A 21655-nucleotide genomic window follows, 5' to 3' on the forward strand; every position below is an offset into this window, starting at 1 on the left:
AACAATCAGGTGGCAATGTGGTACATCAGCAAGCAAGGGGGAACGGGCTCCTACCTCCTGTGTCAGGAAGCTGCACAGATATGGGCGTGGGCCCTTTCCCACTCGATGTACCTCACAGCCACCTACTTGCCGGGCGTGGAGAATGTGTTGGCGGACAAGTTGAGTCACACATTTCATCCGCACGAGTTGTCTCTCAACCCCACGGTAGCGGACACAATATTCCAACATTGGGGTTACGCTCACATAGACCTCTTTGCGTCAGTCCACAATCGCAAAGTAGAAAAGTTCTGCTCTCTAACTCGCAGCCACCACTCGCAACCGAGGGATGCTTTCGCCCTCTCGTGGGCCAGCGGGTCTCCTCTATGCGTACCCTCCATTTCCACTCATATCGAAGACTCTCGTGAAGTTACGGAGGGACAAGGGCGTAATGATTCTGATAGGCCCTCACTGGCCATGCCAGGTGTGGTTCCCAATCAGTACGCCGGCACATTCCTCTGGGGAAGGATCCGCTTCTGATAACTCAGAACGATGGATATCTGTGCCACCCCAACTTCCAGGTCCTATCTCTGACTGCCTGGATGTTGAAAGGTTAATACTCCAACCTCATAACCTTTCAGAGTCGGTGTCCCGAGTCCTGGTAGCTTCACGAAAGCCTTCCACGAGAAGGTCTTATCATTCTAAATGGAAGAGGTTTACAGTCTGGTGCACTTCCATGTCCATTGACTACTTCACTTGTTCCACAGCGAAGTTTCTGGACTATCTCTGGCACCTGTCAGAGTCAGGCCTGAAACTTCCTCCATCAGGGTGCATGTCAGCGTGGTAGCCTCGTTTCATAAGGGCGTGGGGGATGTTGCTATTTCAACACAACCCTTAGTAACATGCTTCATGAGAGGCTTGCTCCACTTAAAACCTCAACTGCGCCCTCAGGCCCCTGCTTGGGACCTTAACGTGGTTTTGACGCGGCTCATGAAGCCTCCGTTTGAGCCTCTCCACGCTTGAGATCTCCGCTATCTCACCTGGAAAGTAGTTTTTCTTCTCACTATCACCTCCGCTCGCAGTTAGTGAGTTGCAGGCTTTAGTTACCTATCCGCCTTACACTAAAATTCTGCTTGACAGGGTAGTGCTCCGCACTCACCCTAAGTTTTTACCAAAGGTAGTATCGGAATTTAATATTAATCAATCCATCATCCTACCTACCTTTTTTCCCAGGCCCCATTCAAACCCAGGAGAACAGGCTCTCTGCATTCCTTGGACTGCAAACGTGCCCTAGCCTTCTAATCTAGACCGCACGTCGGCCCACAGGAAATCCACTCAATTGTTTGTTTCTTTCGACACCATCAAATTGGGAAATCCTGTGGGAAAGCAGACCCTCTCCTCCTGGTTAGCGGGCTGTATTTCTTTTTGCTACTAGCAAGCAGGCATTCCGCTGCAAGACCATGTGAAAGCACACACTATCAGGGCCATGGCGTCATCAGTAGCGCACCCCGTTCAGTGCCACTTGCTGATATTTGTAAGGTTGCTACCTGGAGTTCTCGCCATACCTTCACAGCCCATTATTGCTTAGATAAGGCTGGCAGACAAGATTTCATCTTTGGCCAATCTATTCTACGCAGCTTGTTTTCATTTTAACTACCCAACATCCTTCTACCAACCCGTTGTTAAGGATGCCCTCCTTAACAAATTCCACCCCCCGTTGTTGTGCCTGTTGCATGTCTTTTGGGTGCATTTGGTGCATTGCTCAGGCATCCTCAGCTCGGTACTCACCCATATGTGAGGACTACCATCCTGCTTGTCCTATGAGAAAGCAGAGTTGCTTACCTGTAACAGGTGTTCTCACGGGACAGCAGTATGTTAGTCCTCACGAAACTCGCCCGCCACCCCGCGGAGTTGTGTTCGCTTATGTCTTCTTATTTTCTTTTTCGCACGTACTCTTTACTATAAGACGAGACTGAAGGGGGACCCCTGCTGGATGTAGGGTTGGTGCCATGCTGGGCATGCCCAGTAGGTGCCAGTCAAAGTTCTAGAAACTTTGACAAAAGTGTTCCGTGATTGAGCTCAATCCTGTGATGTCACCTATATGTGAGGACTAACATCCTGCTGTCCTGTGAGAACACCTGGTACAGGTAAGCAACTCTGCTTTCCCATACTGATGTTTCTATTGGTTAAAGCAGGGGTCACATGTGATATTTCAAATAACTGAAGGAGTGTTGGGGGGGGGGGGTGGAGTTTGGAGTTTTCATTAGTGTTGAGGTGGGAAGGGGAGACCCTGAACTCTTCAGACACTTAAAATGCTGTGGAGGTAGGGGGCAGAGTCATGTTATATCGGATTTCATTAACAATTGTTGACATTGGCCATCCTGCCACACCTCAAGGAACCCTACCACCTGCCTTCCACCTTCCTCTGCATCTGTCCCCTATGGGCGTTGTGTTTGTGATGTAATCTCTCCCACTCATGCCCCCACACTCTTTTGCTCTCTCTACTTTCCTCCCCTTTTTCACTCCTTTCCCTCAACCCCTTGTCTCTTTTCCTCTCACTTGTACTCCCTTTCACTATCCTTCCTCCCTCCCCTTTACTCCAATGCCTTCCTGTCACACTCTTCTCACCACTCACACTGCCCTCCCCTCCTCTCCTGACACGTTTTATTCACTGGGCTCTCCTCTCCTTCCTCTTACCAGCCACCATCCCACTTTTCCCTCACCAGCCCTACCTGCATTCCCCCTCCCCCACCAACATACCTGGTTTCTTTGTTCCGTTTTACCTCCCAATCTTTCCCCACCAGCACACCTGGCGCTGCCTGCATCTCTCCCCCTCCAACATACCTGATTTCTCCTATTTTTTGGTTTGTTTTGTGGCCTGATTCCCACTATAGATGCTTCTCTCTGGCTCCCGAGGTGCAGGTATGGGGGTGTGAGAAGAGCAGAGATATAAGAAAGAATGTGGCTGAAGTTTATATTTTTTGTATTATATTTCTGACCCAGTCCTCACTGCTGCTGCTTCAGCCCTGGTGATGGTACTGATATGGTGTAAGCGGCAGCGGGAAGGAGACAACATGGCCAAACCTTTTTTTCTTTGTGTTCCTCTGGGCAGTCCCTATTACTGCTGTTTGGACTGCAGCGCGGCACTGATATAGTGGTGTGAGTAGCGGCCGGGACAAAATAGAGAACAGTGTTGAACTTTGCATTCTTCTTATGGTCCACTCCCTGCTGCAGCCATTTCTCCTTGCCACCCTGTCTCTGTGCCTGTGCAGTAACCCGTCCCTTGTGCAAGAGTCAAAGGAGGGAGGAGAGTCTTGCATCCATGGTGCTTTTTTTTTTTTTCCCTTCAGAAAATTGAGGTTCGCAGTTTGGGTACCCATGGGTTATAGATTTTTTTTTTTTTTTTTAGTTAAATTTTATTGGCAACTGAAACAATAACATAGCCAAATTCTTTGCAAATACAAAGCATTAAAACGTACAATAAAGCTGTTACAACCAATGACTTGCCATGCTTTTTCTCCCCCCCCCCCCCCCCCCCCCATGACATTCTCCCTGGTTGATACGTGCGCCAATTATGGGAGTATTGGTATTGGCGGCCGCCATCTCATCCCGTATGGGCCCCGCAATGTCACCAAATCTTTATAAGCCAGTCACTCCGGACCTCCTCCCCCTTGGGAGCTTACACTTCCCCCATGCTCTCCCACTTCTCAAAGCGCATTATACCAGTGTAGAAAGGGCTCCCACATTAAGACATGCTTTGCCACTGTATCCTGTTGTTGGGCCCTTATGTAATACCACGAGTGCATAATCCATAGCCGCTGTAGAACTGACTCCGCAGCCGGCGGCCTGTCCTGTTTCCAGTGTGCTGCCAGTTCTTGACGCGCCGCACTTAGCACGTGATGCACCAACTGTCTCACCCTCCTCGGCCACACCTCAGGAAAGTCGGATAGCAAGAAGAATGCCGGTTCAAAGGCCACCGGGATATGTAGCATCTGTGTTATCGCCTGCCGGATCCATTGCCAAAACGATGTTATTTTGGTGCAACCCCACCAAATATGTAGGTATGTCCCCTTTTGCGTACAGTTCCTCCAGCACGTTTCAGCTTATGCTGGATACATTTTGTGCAACTTGGCCGGCGTCAAATACCACCTCGCCAATACTTTGTAATTAGTCTCCATGATGTTGGCCGAGATAGTCCCCCGGTATGCCTGTAGGAAGCAAGTATTCCAGTGCGACTCAGTCCAATTTAAATTTAAGTCCTTTTCCCAGGCCTTCTGGAATCGATGACGGGTCAGTTCTTGTTCAGATAACCAAACATAGATATTGGAAATGGTCCCCTTTAATTCTTAATTCAAAAAGAGACCTGTTATATGGATGTTAATAATCTGAGTGTACCTTCATACGATGCTGTAAAAAAACACAGCTATCGTGACTGTGAAGCCTATGTGTAGGCTTTAAAAATCATTAGGTACCCCAGTGTTGGAATGCAAACTTTTGTAGTGCTTACTGTCCAGTAGTGCTCACTGTCCACTGTGCAATTGTTGCTGAAATGATCACGTGGATACTGTTGCAATATTCACTTATCTCAAAATTGTAGTCGGTCTTGCCTCAGCCGACATCCTGATGTTTCGGAGGCTGGCTCCTTCTTCAAGGGCTGGATATGCGCAAGAGAGACCGGTATTCCAGTGAAACATTAGATGTTGTGACAGTGAATTTGATTACTGTGCCAGCAATGTTCAACTTGTTAAGTTTGTTTAGCGGTCTGTGAAGCTCCGTGAAAAACAAGCGGCTGCTCCCACGACTCTGTGCTGGCGCCACGCATTGCCTGCTGACATTCACTTTAATATAAGGGTCCAGCAGACAATGTCGTATCTGGAGGTACCGGTAATACTCCCCACTGGGAAGGTCGTATTGGCATTGTAATTCCTCAAAGGACTTGATGCGAGAGTCCTGAAACAATTGTCCATATCGCAAAATCCCCCACTTACTCCACCTATCCAGACTGACCCCCCCCCTTCAAATACCCCACATCGTTGCTGATACAGCCCAATAGGCAATAGTGGAGTCACCACCTCCTTCCCCGTCAGCCTCCCCCGGCATTGACTCCAAACTTTTAGCGTGGCCTGCGTAAAAGGATTTTCTACCTCTTTAGGGTATCCTTTCATTGGGAGCCCCCACACCCTCATATGTAGAGTCATACCCCCCCAAGCTTTGCTCCAATTGAGCCCAAAGTTTTAAACGTCGCCCTGCAGACCATTCCGGTATGACCCTGAGCTGCGCCGCTTGGTAATACTTAATAAAATTGGGAACCGCTAGCCCTCCTTCCTCTCTGGGACGATACAACACCCTCCTCGCTATGCGCGGTGGCCTTCTCCTCCATATAAAATGAAACACCTTGGTCTGCAGGGATCATAAGAATTTCGATGGTACCTCTATCGGCAGCGATTGGAATAGATACAACCATCTTGGTAATATGTTCATTTTGATCACTGCCACTCTCCCCAACCATGACAACTTATAAGGATACCATATATCCAAGTCTCTAGTCATTTGCTTCATCAAGGGAACATAGTTGAGATTAAACAACTGCTGCCACTGTACAGACATTGTGATCCCTAGATATTTTATCCCCTTCGTGGCCCATTTGAAGGGAAATTCAGCCTGTAGCGCCGGAATCTGCTCCTCCGGCAGTGTTACATTCAAAATCTCGGTTTTGGTCAAGTTGACTTTGAACCCAGACATCCCACTAAATCTGTCCATTTCTTTAACTAATATCGATAGGGTACGCTGAGGGTGAGCCACAGTAAACAGGAGGTCATCTGTGAACAACGTGATTTTAGAACTCTCTCCCCTTATATCCAATCCGCTTATATCCCCATTTTGGCGAATAATAGCAGCCAATGGCTCCATAAATAAAGCAAATAAGAGAGGGGATAGGGGGCACCCCTGTCTGGTACCCCTCCCCAGCGCAAACGCCTCTGAGTAATATCCATTCACTTTGACACAAGCTTTAGGGTTGGTATACATTGCTCTGAGCCATTGTTGAAAATTATGCCCCAGTCCCACCTTTCGCATGACCCCAAACAAAAACCCCCAGTGCACCCGGTCGAAGGCCTTTTCCGCATCCACCGCCATTAAGACCAAGGGGACCCCCTGTTTTTTTGCGGCCCACATAAAATTCACTACTTTTCGAACGTTATCCCCCGCTTGCCGGCCCTGTATAAACCCAGATTGATCGGGCTGTATAAGGGTGGGTAAAACCATATTTAATCGCCTAGCCAGCACTTTAGCCAAAATCTTTAAGTCTATATTAAGCAAGGAAATCGGTCTATAAGAGCCGCACAGCGTTTTATCCTTGCCCGGCTTGGGCAACACCATGATCCCCGCCAGGCTCATGGTTTCCGGTAAGGCCGCAGTCTCAAGCATATCATTTTATACCTCTTGCAACTGCGGGACCAGCAGATCCTTATATTTTTTATAAAACAGCCCTGTAAATCCGTCCAGCCCAGGGGCCTTGTGAATTTTCAGACTAGTAATAGCATCAGAAATCTCCCCCCTGGTAATTGGCATATCCAAAATTCGGACTTGGTTTTCCTCTAAACTGGGTAGTGCGATCTGCCCCAGATAATCATCAATTTGTTCGGCAGTCACAGGGAGCTCTTCCGTATATAACTGCTGATAGAATTGGGCAAACCTATTCCTTATTCCCTTATTTTCCATAAGAATGCTACCATTATGGGCCTTTACTTTGAGAATGGTGCTTTGTGCTATTTGTTGTTTCAATTGCCCGGCTAGCCATTTGCCTGGTTTGTTGCCCTCCAAGAAGTGGATCCCCCTTCTATTATCCAACTTATCCAAGATCTCCCCATCCAACAATGTGCGTAATTCATTACGTTTTTGATCCAACTTTCGGAGGACCCTCCCTCCCCCGGCTCTCTTATGTTCCATTTCCAACTGCCCAATGGCCTTTGTCAACTCCTGCTTATATTGCCTCTCTTCTCGCAGTTTCGCTGCTGCCCTGGCTATCAAACGCCCCCGCATTACAGCTTTAAAGCAGTCCCATACCGTCCGGGAAGGGACTTCCCCTGTATTATTTCTCTCAAAATAGTCTTCAATATCTAGGCGCAGAGTCTCATAAGTTTTCGCATCCGTAAGGAGCTTGTCGTTAAGCCGCCAATATTTCATCCCTCTTTCTTCCTGCATCAATCGAAAGGTCCCATACATTGGGGCATGATCTGACCAGACAATCTGGCCAATCTGCGACTCTACACAATCCACCACCCATTTCTTACTGCCCAGCCACATATCTATGCGGGAGTATACCCCATGCACTCTAGAGAAAAAGGTATAATCCCTATCCTTGGGATGTCCCTTTCTCCAAATATCCAGGAGCCCCTAATGCTCCATCAGAGTTTTTAGCCTTTCTCGGTGCCCTTTACCTCCACCCCTCCCAGCACTGTGATCCAAGGTAGGGCACATAGTGGTGTTGAAATCCCCACTAACTAGCACTGGGCCCTGGATAAAATCACTAAGTGATTGCTCCAGCTGTATAAAAAAACATCCCTTGGTTTTGATTAGGGGCATATACATTAATGAGGGTCATCAGAACATTGTCAATTTTTAACACTAGAGCTATATACCTGCCCTGTCGGTCCTTTCTAATAGCCAAGATCTCGACCCTCAGGTCTTTACCCAGCATAATGCCCACTCCACATGTCTTCCTAGTCTCACAATTAGAAGCCAGAAAAACATGTGGATATGTAGCATCTCTCAATAACCGCTCATCCCGCTTCAGCAGATGAGTTTCTTGTATGAAATATATCTGCGCCTTATGCGCTTTGGCATCCTTAAATAACAATTGCCTCTTCCTTGGGTGATTCAGCCCTTTCACATTCAAAGACACTATAGTCAAATTAGCCATTCGGACCGCCCCACATACGACCTCTACTTATAAATTGAAAAATACTCCCAACCCCCTTCATTCCAATGCACCAGAAGAATGTACCCCCCGCCCCCCACCCTCCCCTCCCCCCTCCCTCCCCCTCCCTCCCCCCCTCCCCCCAACTCCTGCCACCATCCGTGAGGAACCCATCCTCACCCAAATCATAGGAGGAATGACCCCATCCCGCCTAGCAACATAACATAACCTGAACATTTGCATGTAGTAGATATTTAAACATCATAAAATGCCCCCAACGCACCCACTAACACATTCAACCCCCAATACATAACAGTTTTAACCGGAAATGCTGGGTCTTACGCCTATATACCATGGGTATCCCCCCCCCAGCCAGCTTACATTCCCCATTACACCCTATTCATAACGCCATGACCTGGATTTCCCCCCATGCAATGAATAGGTAGAATCTAATACAGCATATTAACCTCCTCAACCCTCGCTGGATCCCCCCCCCCCCTTCCTTGGCAAGCTCCTGGCGTTTTAGCCTCTTGCCTCCCTTTCCCATTCGTTGCCATCGGGGAGTGGGAACTCCTCTCGTTGGCGGCTGCCCTGCCGTTTGTGTTTTGACTTCAATGCCCTGCTGTCTCAGGAATTTTTCTGCTCCCTCCGGGCTCCTTGCTACACAGGAATTCCCACTGATGTTAAACATAATTCCAAACGGGTACAGCCACCGATATCTCACATTCTCCGCTTTCAGGGTCTCAGTAATATTTTTCATCGCCCTTCTTTTTTGCAGAGTAACCGCAGACACATCACTGAAGATTTGTATCTCTGCTCCTTTCCACACTATGCGCCCTAATCCTCGTGCTTTATTCATGATCAGTTCTTTGGCGTTAAAGTTATGCAGGCAGGCCACAATGTCCCGCGGTTGGTTATTAATGGGCTTACCCAGCGCGCGGTGAGCTCTATCAATAAGAATTGGTTGCCCATATGGTTTCTCCGCGTCCGAGCTCAAGAGGGACCTGCAAATATTTTGCACAACCAATCCATAATCCGTTGTTTCTTCCCCCTCCGGGATACCGCAGATTCTAATATTGCAGCGACGCTGCCGGTTTTCCAAATCTTCTAATTTAGTTAGTAAGTCCTCCGTGACCTGCTGCAAGTTTTGTATGTCTTTATTGTGTTGCACAAGGGTAGTGGCCTTCTCATCCAAACTCTGCTCCACCGCATGTACCCGTTCTCCAAGCTCTTCTACCTCCACTCTAAGCGCCCCCATGTTTTCCTTTATTTCCAGTTTCAGGGTTTGAATAATTTCCTGTTTCATATCTTGCAACCATGTCTGCAGTTCCTGCTTAGTAGGGCTATTCTCCGTATTCGTTACCACAGGAGATCCCCCGGGAACAGCTATCTCTGCTGCCACGGTATCCACTTCGTCCCCCCTCGGGGCTCCTTTCTCCCCTTCCATCGTTTCACTGTAGGCAAACGCTGATAAGTCTATTATTTTCCTGCGGGCTGCCATTCGCTTCCTCTTTGCCGCCTTAAGCTGACCCAGCCTCAGGTCCCCTTTACGCCACAGCCTCCATCCCAGAATCCTGCTTCAGGGTCACTCTGACTGCTGCCGCCCCCCGGGGGGTTCTTTGATATTCCAGCTCACACCCTCTCCAATCCAGCTCAGACCCAGCTATGAAAACAGTCCCAAAGTCCATACTCTTCCTTCCCCACAGTTACCTCTGCACTCCTGGGCCTCTTGGAGCTTGGGGTTATTTTTTCACTGCTTGGGGTTATTTTTCCGCTGCTGCTCCGGGCCCTGCCACATGGTCCGACGCCATTTTGTCTGCCTTCTCGTCCCGCGGAGCTCGCTCCTCCAGCTCTTCTCTGTCACTGCCGGCTACCCAGGTCTTCGGGAAAAAGTTGCCCCTGCACGGCTTGGACTTCGGGGAGCTGGAAACCTGCAGATTCTATACCTTTTTGGGGGCACTGGGGAGGTAAGCCGCCGCGATCCCGGACCCCACCACGTGGTCCGACGCCATTTTGTCTTCCTGCTCGTCCCGCGGAGCTCGCTCCTCCAGCTCTGCTCTGTCACTGCCGGCTGCCCAGGTCTTCGGGAAAAAGTTGCCCCTGCACGGCTTGGACTTCGGGGTGCTAGAATCCTGCAGATTCTATACCTTTTTGGGGGCACTGGGGAGGTAAGCCGCCGCGATCCCGGACCCCACCACGTGGTCCGACTCCATTTATGTTTGTAGTTACAGTCTCCCGCGGGGTTCTCTCCTCCTCCTCCCCGTACACACTGCCGGCTGCCTCTTTCTGCCTACGATCGTGCCGATTCAAAGCCTGGCATTTCCCCCTGCGTGCCCTGCTTGTTTTATCCTGCGGGGTGCCCTTGGGCAATATTTACATGCCTTTGCCTTTCCCTGCTAGAGCGAGCTAGGCCCTCAAGCTGCCATTGCCGCGGGATGACGTCACTTCCTCCATGGGTTATAGATTTAATGAAGGTGGTTCATTTGTGGGATGGGGAGGACTAGCCACTTTACTATGTTGCTTTTCACCCCAGCAAAGATAGTCAATAAGTACAATAATTTAAAAGGTTTAAAAGACTCTACCAGTAAAGATATTTAGGCCAAGTTAGGTGAATGTAAACAGAAAAAAAATGTTGGCTCTCTGAACCTCTTGAAATAAAAACCTGTCCAGTGTTTGTGACATTGTTGAAACTCAAACCTCAAATGATCCACCCTTAAGGAGCTCTAATAAACTTTTACACTGTACAGTTGGCCGTCTACATCTCATTTTGATATACCTTGAATTAAAAATCAAGTACCTATTATTTAATTGCTGAGATTCGTTAAAAAAGGTAAAAATTGATGTAATAGTATCTAGGATTATAGTCCTGATGTGTGTATTGCTTTCTGTCTGATTTCCTGTTAAATGTAACTAATATTTGTTGGGCCCTTTAAGCAACATACCTTATAATAGAAAATTTAATGAAACTGATAATGCCTGGGTGCAGATTGATTTATGGCCTGAATATTCTTTTGAAGCAACACTTCAACATAGCTGTCTTAAATTGGTCAGGTTGAAATCCTCCCTCACTGGGAATACAGTGCTGTTTCATAGCATTACATACCCTTGAGAGCTTAGTTTAAAAAAAAAAAAAAAAAAAAAAAAAGGTATATTTGACAAATAGTGTAATGCTAATTATCTTCTCTGCAGAGCTTTGTCAGAGACTATGGGCCATTACTTAAAAAAAAATAAAAAAAATAATTTCCTCCTCTGATACTTTAGTAATTCCAAAGCAGCAGCATATATTTAGGGTTGATTTTTTTCAGCCCCATTAACTTTGGACTCAGCTGTGTTCAAGTGCTGCTTCAAGCAGCCTGTAAGATCTCTGTTAGAAAATTCCTTCTCACCCAAGTACTTGTGTACCTTGTGTTAAGTATATGTGTTCTTGCACTGATTTACCCAGGTACACCTTCAGCATAGAAATGTAATCATGTATAGCTATTTAAAATGTATAGAATTTTTTTTTAGATATTAGTGTAAAGGGAGTTCTTTCACAGTTCTGTTCAATCAATAAGATGTATTTATCTCTTTTAGCATATTCTCAACCAGTGGATAATCATATCAGTCCCCCTGCTTACTTGAGTCATCCTGTACCACCAGCATCGCCAAGCAGATATTCCCCAACCCCCAAAGGAATGCAAGGAGATGATGAGCTTACAAGGTAAATAAGTTGTTTCCACACTAAGGAAGAAAATCATTTATTCATATCAGACTTACGAAATATATAAAACCCCTCTGATAATTCAAATCACTTAATTAAAAAAAAAAAAATCAAGGCACTTCATGTATATACATGCATACTTTAGTGTGTGGACGAAGAAGAAGAGAGAAGAAAATGAATAAAGGTGGAGAGACAGTAAAGAGGTGAAGGGAAGAAGAGATGGAGCAAAAGGAAGAGAGAAACAAGGAATGAAGGGGTTAAGAGTAAGAGAGCTAAGTGGGGAAGAGGTGAGATGGAGGGCCTGGTGCACTATATTGCTGAGGGGAGGATAACCTTAATGCCCAGCAGAGAAGAGAAGAATGAAGACTATTAGCAAATGCAAGAAAGGTAAGACTCTATAGTAGGAAACAAGGAGTAGAAAGGGTAGAAGAGCATAATGGTGATGTGAGAGCAGAAGTGAGACAGTGTTCACTGTTTTCTGAAACACAAAGTGACAGAAATTGCCACTTCCCTTCACTAAGGCAGTTCAGTCCACACAAGTGGGTTATTTACCTACCAGCAGATGGAAACAGAGTAAAAGCTGCATTCAGGGACATATAGCCCCGCCCTGACAGCCTGCCAGTATTCTCTGTCTTCAACAGGTGGTAGACATGCATTTCCCTTCTGGGAATTGCCTGTGTTAAAAAAAAAAAAAAAGAAAAAGAGAAGATTGAAGTATTTTGAACACCGCTTGAGCTCCTGAGGCAACACCAGCAGGTCCCTCCCTCAGTTGTGCGTTGTTTTTAGTCCTGGAGCCTGCCTCAGGCGTAGACTTTAAAAAAAAAAAAAAAAAAAGCAGTTGGAGCTAGAGGGATTTCTTGGCGGTGTTCACTTGTGCCCTCTCCCCCATAGCCAGAGACCCGTTCTTGTTCTCAGCCAGGAGGGCAGAGCTCTGGTCCGAAAAAAAAAAAGGGGAAGTTTAGGGAAGGTTTTTTTTCCCTTCCTTCCTTACTGGGTCTCCTTCCCTCGATGCTAAGTGTTCGGCATCCCTTATTCCCTTTCACTTTCCTTAAGAGTTTAGTGTAGAGCAGGCAGCGTGAGCTCAGCGGGTTGAGCAGCCTTTGGCTAGGCCTCGCTCGTAAGGCTCGATTTTCTTCATTCGTGTGGAGGGCAGAGACAGCATGGTTTTCCCGCACACCAGTGAGTGCGCACCGCATAGCAATGCACTGACATGAATGTGCAGATGCATGTAAGAGCGGGAGGTATGGGTGAGCACATACTGTCTGCATATTGTGAGTGTACTATTTGAGCACATGCTGAACTCACAATGAGTGCATACTGAGCACATGCTGGGCTCATGCTATCTGGGAATATTCTCGCTTTGGATGCTTAATGTTTGGATGCATACTGTTTGGGTGCTTAATGTTTGAGCGCATCCTGTCTGGGCGCATACTGTTTGTGCGCTTACTGTATGGACCCATGGCCCTATGCGGGCATGTGATGGCGTTTGTTCTCCCAGTGCTGTTATGCTGCCGGAGACATAGAAGTTTCACTAACTAGGCTGGCCTAGAGGTTAAGACTACAGTCCTCAACCTTGCAGTCTATGCTGGTTCAAGCCCCATTGGGGGTCCTTTCTGGACAAGCAGTTTTTGCAGGAGTCTTTAAGGGAACATGATCTAATTAAGTCATATAAAGACAGTTTGTACTGTGTATGGTGTAATTATGTTTATGCGGCTTGCCTTATAAGGGCAATGGAGCCATCGCCTTCTCTGTGTCTGTGTCAGCATTGGCTGGGTAAGATGATTTATCCCAGGACAAGCAGGATGATAGTCCTCACATAAGGGTGACATCACTGGATGGAGCCCTATCACGGAAAACTTTCTATCAAAGTTTCTAGAAACTTTTGACTGGCACACTGAACCTACTGAGCATGCCCAGCATACCATTATCCCTCGAGCCACAGGGGTCTCTCTTTAGACTTCTTTTTTCCACGCTGCAGTTAGCTTCGTGGTTAAGGCGCCCTGTGTGGTTCTTCACACATTTTTTCCTCACGGAAAAAGGTTTTAAAAATTCTCAAAATTTTCCCCCTTCATAGGAATCTCCCGTTTTTACAACGATCATTGAGTAAACTCTCTTGCGGTCGATACCATTCCATCGAGTTTTGTTGCCAGAAGGCCGTCGACAGCTGTCCGGCCTTCAAACAATTATTTGTAATGGCAACCGGATTAAAAAAATGCCCAAATTGCACTCGTACAATGTCAGTTGCTGACTCCCATGTCAAGTGTGTCCTTTGTTTGGGCCCGGGACATAGTGTAACTGCAAACTCTGAAGGTTCTACGGATTGTAGATCCCCCCCCCCCCCCAAGGAAGTACTTGCCATCCCAGTCCATGAAGTCCTAGTTGATCTTCAGCATAGATTGTGGGAACATCCTTGTTCAATTCCACCAGTGAACAAGCGGACGGATGCTACATACTTAGTCCAACACATACCAGGGTTTCAAAAGCCTCAGCTCCCACACCAATCTGTGGTGGTTGAGTCTGCCCAAAAAAGATCAAAAAGAATTCATCCACATTCATCCACACCTCCTGGCAAGGAGCAGAAATTTCTGGATACTCTGAGAAGAAAGATGTTTCAAGACTCCATGCTTGTTTCTAGAATTGCATCATACCAATTATACATGTCGCAATACCAACGAAACTTATGGAAACAGGAATTGTCGGAATCTCTGCCACAGCAACACCAAGATTCCTTCAATTCTATAATTCATAAAGGCCTAGAAGCAGGTTAACACGAGGTACGTGCGGCCTATGACTGTTTCGAGACATCTTCCAAGATGGCAGCAACAGGTATTAGTGCAAGAAGATGGGCCTGGCTATAGGCATCAGATCTCAGGCCGGAAATTCAGGAGGAATTAGCAGACCTCCCTTGCACTGGTGACAACCTTTTTGGAGAAAAGGTGCAAGATGCTGTTGCCCAGTTAAAGGACCATAATGAAATTCTGCGCCAGCTTTCCATCGTGGCTACAGAAACACCATCTTCTGCAAGGCGAACAAACAGGAAAGGTACCAGAAAACCTTATTATAGACCACAAATGTTTTACCCTCCAGCACCTCATGGTAGGACAAGAAGGCCTTCCCAGAGAGGTCAGTCCAGGCAACCAAAGGCATCTAGTCCTCAACCTCCCCCTCAGACAGGCCCAGCATTGGGGATTTGAAAGCCTTCCAGAGAACAGCAGTCACTCCAAGAACCCAATCCAGCACTTGCCAGTTGGAGGCCGAATCTCATTCTTTCTACCCAATTGGACAAATATCACAACAGATCATGGGGTACTATCCATTGTGAAACAAGGTTACCATCTGAATTTTCTCACAGTACCCAGAGATTCCCCACCATACTCCCTCTGGATACACAAGGATCATACCAATCTTTTACAAACAGAATTATCCACCCTATTGAGAGCCAGGGCCATAGAACCTGTTCCCCGACCTCAGCAGGGCAGATGATTCTACTCCCGCTATTTTCTCATTCCAAAGAAAATAGGAGGACTACGACCTATCTTAGACCTCCGAAATCTCAACAAATTTCTACGGAAAGAAAAATTCAGGATGGTGTCCCTAGGCACCATGCTTCCTCTTCTTCAAGCAGGAGATTGGCTCTGTTCTCTGGCTCTTCAAGATGCTTACGCTCACATTCCAATATTCCCTCCTCATCTCAAGTTCCTGCATTTCCTGGTGGGTCATCAACACTTTTAATACCGGGTTCTGCCATTCGGACTTGCATCGGCACCCCGAGTATTTACAAAGTGCCTAGAAGTGGCAGCGGACCATTTACGCAAGAAAAGCATACTCGTTTTTCCTTATCTGGACAACTGGCTCATCAAGAACCAGTCGAAAGAAGGAGCTCTCGACTCTCTCAAACTCACAATCAATCTGCTTCACTCGTTGGGATTTCTCATCAATTACCAGAAATCCCATCTCATACCATCTCGCCTTCTACATTTCATTGGAGCAGAATTGAACACCACCTTGACAAAAGCCTTCCTACTAAAAGACTGCGCAGACACACTCTCCAAATTAGCGAAATCTCTGCATGCAAAAACAACGGCTACAGCCCATCAGTTTCTAACTCTGCTGGGCCACATGGCTTCTACAGTCCACATCACCCCTATGGCCAGATAAGAATAACGCAAGGGACTAAGAACATAAGAATATGCCATACAGAGTCAGACAAAGGGTCCATCAAGCCCAGCATCCTGTTTCCAACAGTGGCCAATCCAGGCCATAAGAACCTAGCAAGTACCCAAAAACTAAGTCTATTCCATGTTACTGTTGCTAGTAATAGCAGTGGCTATTTTCTAAGTCAACTTAATAGTAGGTAATGGACTTCTCCTCCGAGAACTTATCCAATCCTTTTTTAAACACAGCTATACTAACTGCACTAACCACATCCTCTGGCAACAAATTCCAAAGTTTAATTGTGCGTTGAGTGAAAAAGAACTTTCTTCGATTAGTTTTAAATGTGCCACATGCTAACTTCATGGAGTGACCCCTAATCTTTCTATTATCAGAAAGAGTAAATAACCGATTCATATCTACCCGTTCTAGACCTCTCATGATTTTAAACACCTCTATCATATCCCGCCTCAGCCGTCTCTTCTCCAAGCTGAAAAGTCCTAACCTCTTTAGTCTTTCCTCATAGGGGAGCTGTTCCATTCCCCTTATCATTTTGGTAGCCCTTTTCTGTACCTTCTCCATCGCAATTATATCTTTTTTGAGATGCGGCGACCAGAATTGTACACAGTGTTCAAGGTGCGGTCTCACCATGGAGCGATACAGAGGCATTATGACATTTTCCGTTTTATTCACCATTCCCTTTCTAATAATTCCCAACATTGTTTGCTTTTTTGACTGCCGCAGCACACTGAACCGACAATTTCAATGTGTTATCCACTATGACGCCTAGATCTCTTTCTTGGGTTGTAGCACCTAATATGGAACCTAACATTGTGTAACTATAGCATGGGTTATTTTTCCCTTTATGCATCACCTTGCACTTATCCACATTAAATTTCATCTGCCATTTTGATGCCCAATTTTCCAGTCTTACAAGGTCTTCCTGCAATTTATCACAATCTGCTTGTGATTTAACTACTCTGAACAATTATGTGTCATCTGCAAATTTGATTATCTCACTCGTCGAATTTCTTTCCAGATCATTTATAAATATATTGAAAAGTAAGGGTCCCAATACAGATCCCTGAGGCACTCCACTGCCCACTCCCTTCCACTGAGAAAATTGTCCATTTAATCCTACTCTCCGTTTCCTGACTTTTAGCCAGTTTGCAATCCACGAAAGGACATCACCACCTATCCCATGACTTTTACTTTTCCTAGAAGCCTCTCATGAGGAACTTTGTCAAACGCCTTCTGAAAATCCAAGTATACTACATCTACTGGTTCACCTTTATCCACATGTTTATTAACTCCTTCAAAGAAGTGAAGCAGATTTGTGAGGCAAGACTTGCCTTGGGTAAAGCCATGCTGACTTTCTTCCATTAAACCATGTCTTTCTATATGTTCTGTGATTTTGATGTTTAGAACACTTTCCACTATTTTTCCTGGCACTGAAGGTCAGGCTAACCGTTCTGTAGTTTCCCAGATCGCCCCTGGAGCCCTTTTTAAATATTGGGGTTACATTAGCTATCCTACAGTCTTCAGGTACAATGGATGATTTTACAATTAATATGCATTAAAGATATCCCTGTACAAAGAAGGCAAGTCTCTTATGCATATTCATTCTTGATATCCTCAAAAACCTGTCCTGTTTGTGGCTCTCGAGGATCGGAATTGGCCATCCCTGATATAGTATATTTCTTACATAGAACCATAGCAGTTACATACTACATAATTGTAGTATACATACAGTTGTGTTGTCTAATTTTTGTTCTTTGGACTTTTTTGGTAAAACATTTTATATCAGTAAGCAGCATGTTTAGCTATACATTGTTATTCTAACCTCTACTACATTGGTACTATATAATAAAAAGTAAGTGATTACTTACAAAGAAGTCAAAAGGAGACTTCCATACTAGTGTTATGGCGTGGGCTTTCTTAGAGACAAGTAATGTGGAGGTGAATTTCTTCTGAGCTGGATTAAGGTATGCTAGTGAACGGAGGGCATTACTGCTGAGCTTTGATGATGGTTACGAATGGGGCAAGACATTTCCTTTGAACTAGAAGCATAGTGGAATATATCCTGTATGAGTTGTCATCCCAGTTGTCCAGATCTCTTGTTTTCAATTTAAGGAACTTTTCTAATCAGATAATTAATCAATAAGTTCTAAACAGAGGATCCTTAGCCTAAGAAATAGGATTTAACTTTTTAACATAAGAGAAAACACGGTTCTTAAATTTCAGATGCATTTTATCATGCTTAGCAAATGGTGCCATCTACAGCTTAGCTATCCTGCCTACAAAAACAGCTATTACTACAGCAGATTAATCCATTCCTTGAAGGGTTTCAGCTATCATGCCCCATAACAATTTTGTTTTTAAAGAAAATAATTGCAGGTGACTTATTCAATTGGGCATGCTAGCCACAGGTTTGTCCCTTTCTACACTCTGCTTTCTTCAAACTAAAGAAATGCGTATTTTTAAGTAAATATACTTTTATATTTGTTTTCCATCCATGCTGACAGAATGGAGATCTGACCATGACTGAGAGCATTACAAATTTGGTTTGGAATGTGTCTGTTGTAAGGCCTAGGTACAGGCCTTAAGATACAGTATTTAATGCATGGTCATTACTATAGGTAGTCATGATGTTCCTGGCAATTCTTATCCCATGCCTCAAAAAAATGCAAGTTGACATCCTAAATATATAAAACAACCATTTATGAAATAAAGGCTGCAGCTTTGTTTAGCAAACAGCAATAGCGTATTACATTTGTTTGAGCCATGAACCCTCTTTTCCTAATTAACTGCTTATCATAGGACCAGTTTGGCCTTCTGTGCTCTTTACTACCTCACCTGCAATAGAATCAAGCAAGCTGTTACTTTCCCAAACCCCTGACCGAGCTCATGCCATGTTAACAGGCTGCTTTCTTCTGGTGTGGCTGAAACCAGTGTGTCATAAAGCCTTCTGGCATCCAGCGATGTGCTACCTACCAGCCGGCAGTAATGATGCTGCTCCACTTACTCCAGACTACTCATCCAGGGAAATGGATCTCCTTCTCCTTGGCAGCAGCCCCATGGAATAATGAACTGTCTCCATCTTATCACCATAACACCCTTGGATCAGGTACCTCACCAAAGGAGTGGGGCAGTCTGTAGATTTACCCTACACCCTTCTAAACTAAGCTGCAACCTAGTAACTTTAAAAAAAAAAAAAAAAGTCTCCACCATAGACATTTTCAGGGACATAAGAACATAAGATATGCCATACTGGGTCAGACCAAGGAGCCATCAGGCCCAGTATCCGGTTTCCAACAGTGGCCAATCCAAGTCACAATTACCTGGCAAGTACCCAAACATTAGATAAATCACAAGCTACTATTGCTTATTAATTTCCATAAAAGTTTGAGTTTTTCCTCTAGGAACCCAGTTATATTAACTGTTGTAACCACATCCTCTGGCAATGAATTCCTGAGCTTAACTATGTGCTGAGTGAAAAAGAATTTTCTTTGATTTGTTTTAAATGAGCTACTTGCTAAATTCATGGCGATCTCCCTGGTCCTTCTATTATCTGAGAAAGGAAATAACTGATTTACATTAACTTGTTCAAGTCCTTTCATGATTTGTTTCCAGTGCAGCTATTTCCTTTTTGAGATGCGGTGACCAGAATTGCACACTGTATTCAAGGTATGGTCTCACCATGGAGCGATACAGAGGCATTATGACATCTTCCGTTTTATTTTCCATTCCCTTCCTAATAATTCCTAACATTGTTTGCTTTTTTGATCGCCACAGCACACTGGGTCAACAATTTCAATGTATTATCCACTATGACGCCTAGATCTCTTGCCTGGGTGGTAACTCCTAGGACAGAACCTAACATTGTGTAACTAGAGCAAGGGTTATTTTTCCCTATATGCATCACTTTGCACTTATTTCATCTGCCATTTGGAAGCCCAATCTTCCAGTCTCGCAAGGTTGTCTGCAATTCATCACAATCTGCTTGAGATTTAACTACTCTACATAATTTTCTGTAGACCCAATGCACAAATGGGTCATGGCTTGGGAGACCAGGAGCAAGAGCATTAAGCAATACCTTGATGATTTGTTTTATGTGCCTAGAGGCTTTGCAGTCCTGTACATCATTCCTGCAGTTTTCAGGCTGTGGTAGCATATTTTGGCATTCTTCTGGCACATGAAAAGATAGAAGGCCCAGATATAATTATAACTTTCTTGGGTAATTTCTTGGGTTTATTTAGCAGATGGTATAGAGACCTTGAATGCACAAATGAGCTGAACAGCTTTAAATATGCACATAAAATCAAACAGTCCATAGACAAACATTTGTCAACATAAGAATGCACTTGGAACTGGAAATCCATCCAGATGCATCAAGAACAATCAAAAAATTGACTTAATATCTGTCTTTGCCATTAAGGCATTGTGTCTGCAGTGCCTGAACAGTGTGATCACATTATTAAAGGAAGCATACTGCCCTGAGCAGGCTTCCGAGGGCAAGTTATTAATTTAGTGAATTATGTTCAGGATATGACAAGTTGGGAGTAAGCCTGTACTTAACTGGACTTCTTTGGAACTACAGTTAGGGGAGATAGCATAATTTGAAATGGACACTTGCAGAAAGGGTCCACCATCTGACCCAACTGAGTCTGGTGCCTGAACATTTGGTCTCTCTTCAGTCCCTGTGGCTTTGCTGGACAGTATTTATTTTCCACCTATTTGCTAACACCTACCCAGTATTTTTTTGGGGGGTTGTAACCTTCTGGTCTAACTCAGCCTCGCATATCCTACAGTATCACTAAGCTGTGATGTTTATCTGCCTGTTTTGTTCTTATCCCTGCTCCCCTTATCTCAGCTATTGAGAGAATGAAGGATGGGTTGTTGCAATAATGCAACCTCCCAGATACTGTTCCACTGTCATAGAATACGCAGATGAGGACCATTTCATTCCTGTCACAATGTCTTAGACCCAGGTTAATCTCTGGCTTTCCCATCACTTACCTCTGTGCTTATCCAGTGTGTTCTTAGCATTTGTTCCTCTATCACCAGTAGATGGGATTAACATGCATCAACCACTCTTTCAATGAAGAAATATTTTCTGATGTTGCTCCCTAATCTTACCCCTCTGGCACCTCATGCCATGACATCTTTATGGAGCATTCTATCCTCTGAAAAAGATTTGATTCTTGTGCGTGATTCTTTCCGTCTGTAAGCAGACTAAAATAACCATTACATGTGGATGATGTCATCCGGCGGCAACGAACAGACATCTCTCCTAGCTAATAGAGCTTTGAGCTCTACCAAGCTTGGGCAGGAGTTCCCATGCAGGCATTGCCTCATAAGCCTCTTCAATCATTTTTTGTCCAAGCACAAGCACAGACATGTACGCTGTCTCTACCTATGTTTTTCTCTAAATATCTCTTGGTGATTTTTTGCCTCAGAAAATTATTTTTCTCAGTTGTTTAGCTGCCCCTACAGCTCCACAAAAGCACTATTCAGTACTATCTTAAAATTTAAAAAGACAAGGAAAAAGAGTAGCTCTGTCTTCTCAACATACCAGGCTAGGAAAAAAGTCCATAATGGCAAGCAGATTTAAAAGTTTCATCTGTGGCAAGGTAATATCCCTCGCTGACTGCCACGAGCTGTGCTATCGATGCCTCGGGCTGGATCATGACCAGAAGAACTGTTATGCCTGTGGACAGATGTCCTCTTATTCGCAGTATTCCAGGATGCTTCGAATTGCAGAACTACATAAATCTTTCCAGAGTCACAGCAGATCTTCATCCTGTAGTACAGCAGCATCTTCCTCGCCAGGAAAAGAGCAGGAATTCCTTTAAAACTCCCCCGCCTGCTCAGGCTGTAATTGCGAGGTCAAGTTTTACCAGCCACCT

General features: G+C 45.1%; 1 protein-coding gene across 17 annotated transcripts in view; it reads left to right on the forward strand.

Annotated features, from left to right (window-relative positions):
• DLG1 (discs large MAGUK scaffold protein 1) overlaps positions 1 to 21655 on the forward strand; it is an 890153-nt gene that overhangs the window by 507311 nt on the left and 361187 nt on the right. For all 17 annotated transcript variants that reach the window (XM_029615884.1, XM_029615888.1, XM_029615886.1 and 14 more), the window contains one exon: positions 11468 to 11594. In XM_029615884.1, the coding sequence (XP_029471744.1) occupies positions 11468 to 11594 (127 nt within the window). The remainder of the gene's footprint in view (positions 1 to 11467; positions 11595 to 21655) is intronic.

This window comes from Rhinatrema bivittatum, chromosome 9, assembly GCF_901001135.1.
Source record: "Rhinatrema bivittatum chromosome 9, aRhiBiv1.1, whole genome shotgun sequence".
In the NCBI taxonomy this organism is placed as follows: domain Eukaryota; kingdom Metazoa; phylum Chordata; class Amphibia; order Gymnophiona; family Rhinatrematidae; genus Rhinatrema; species Rhinatrema bivittatum.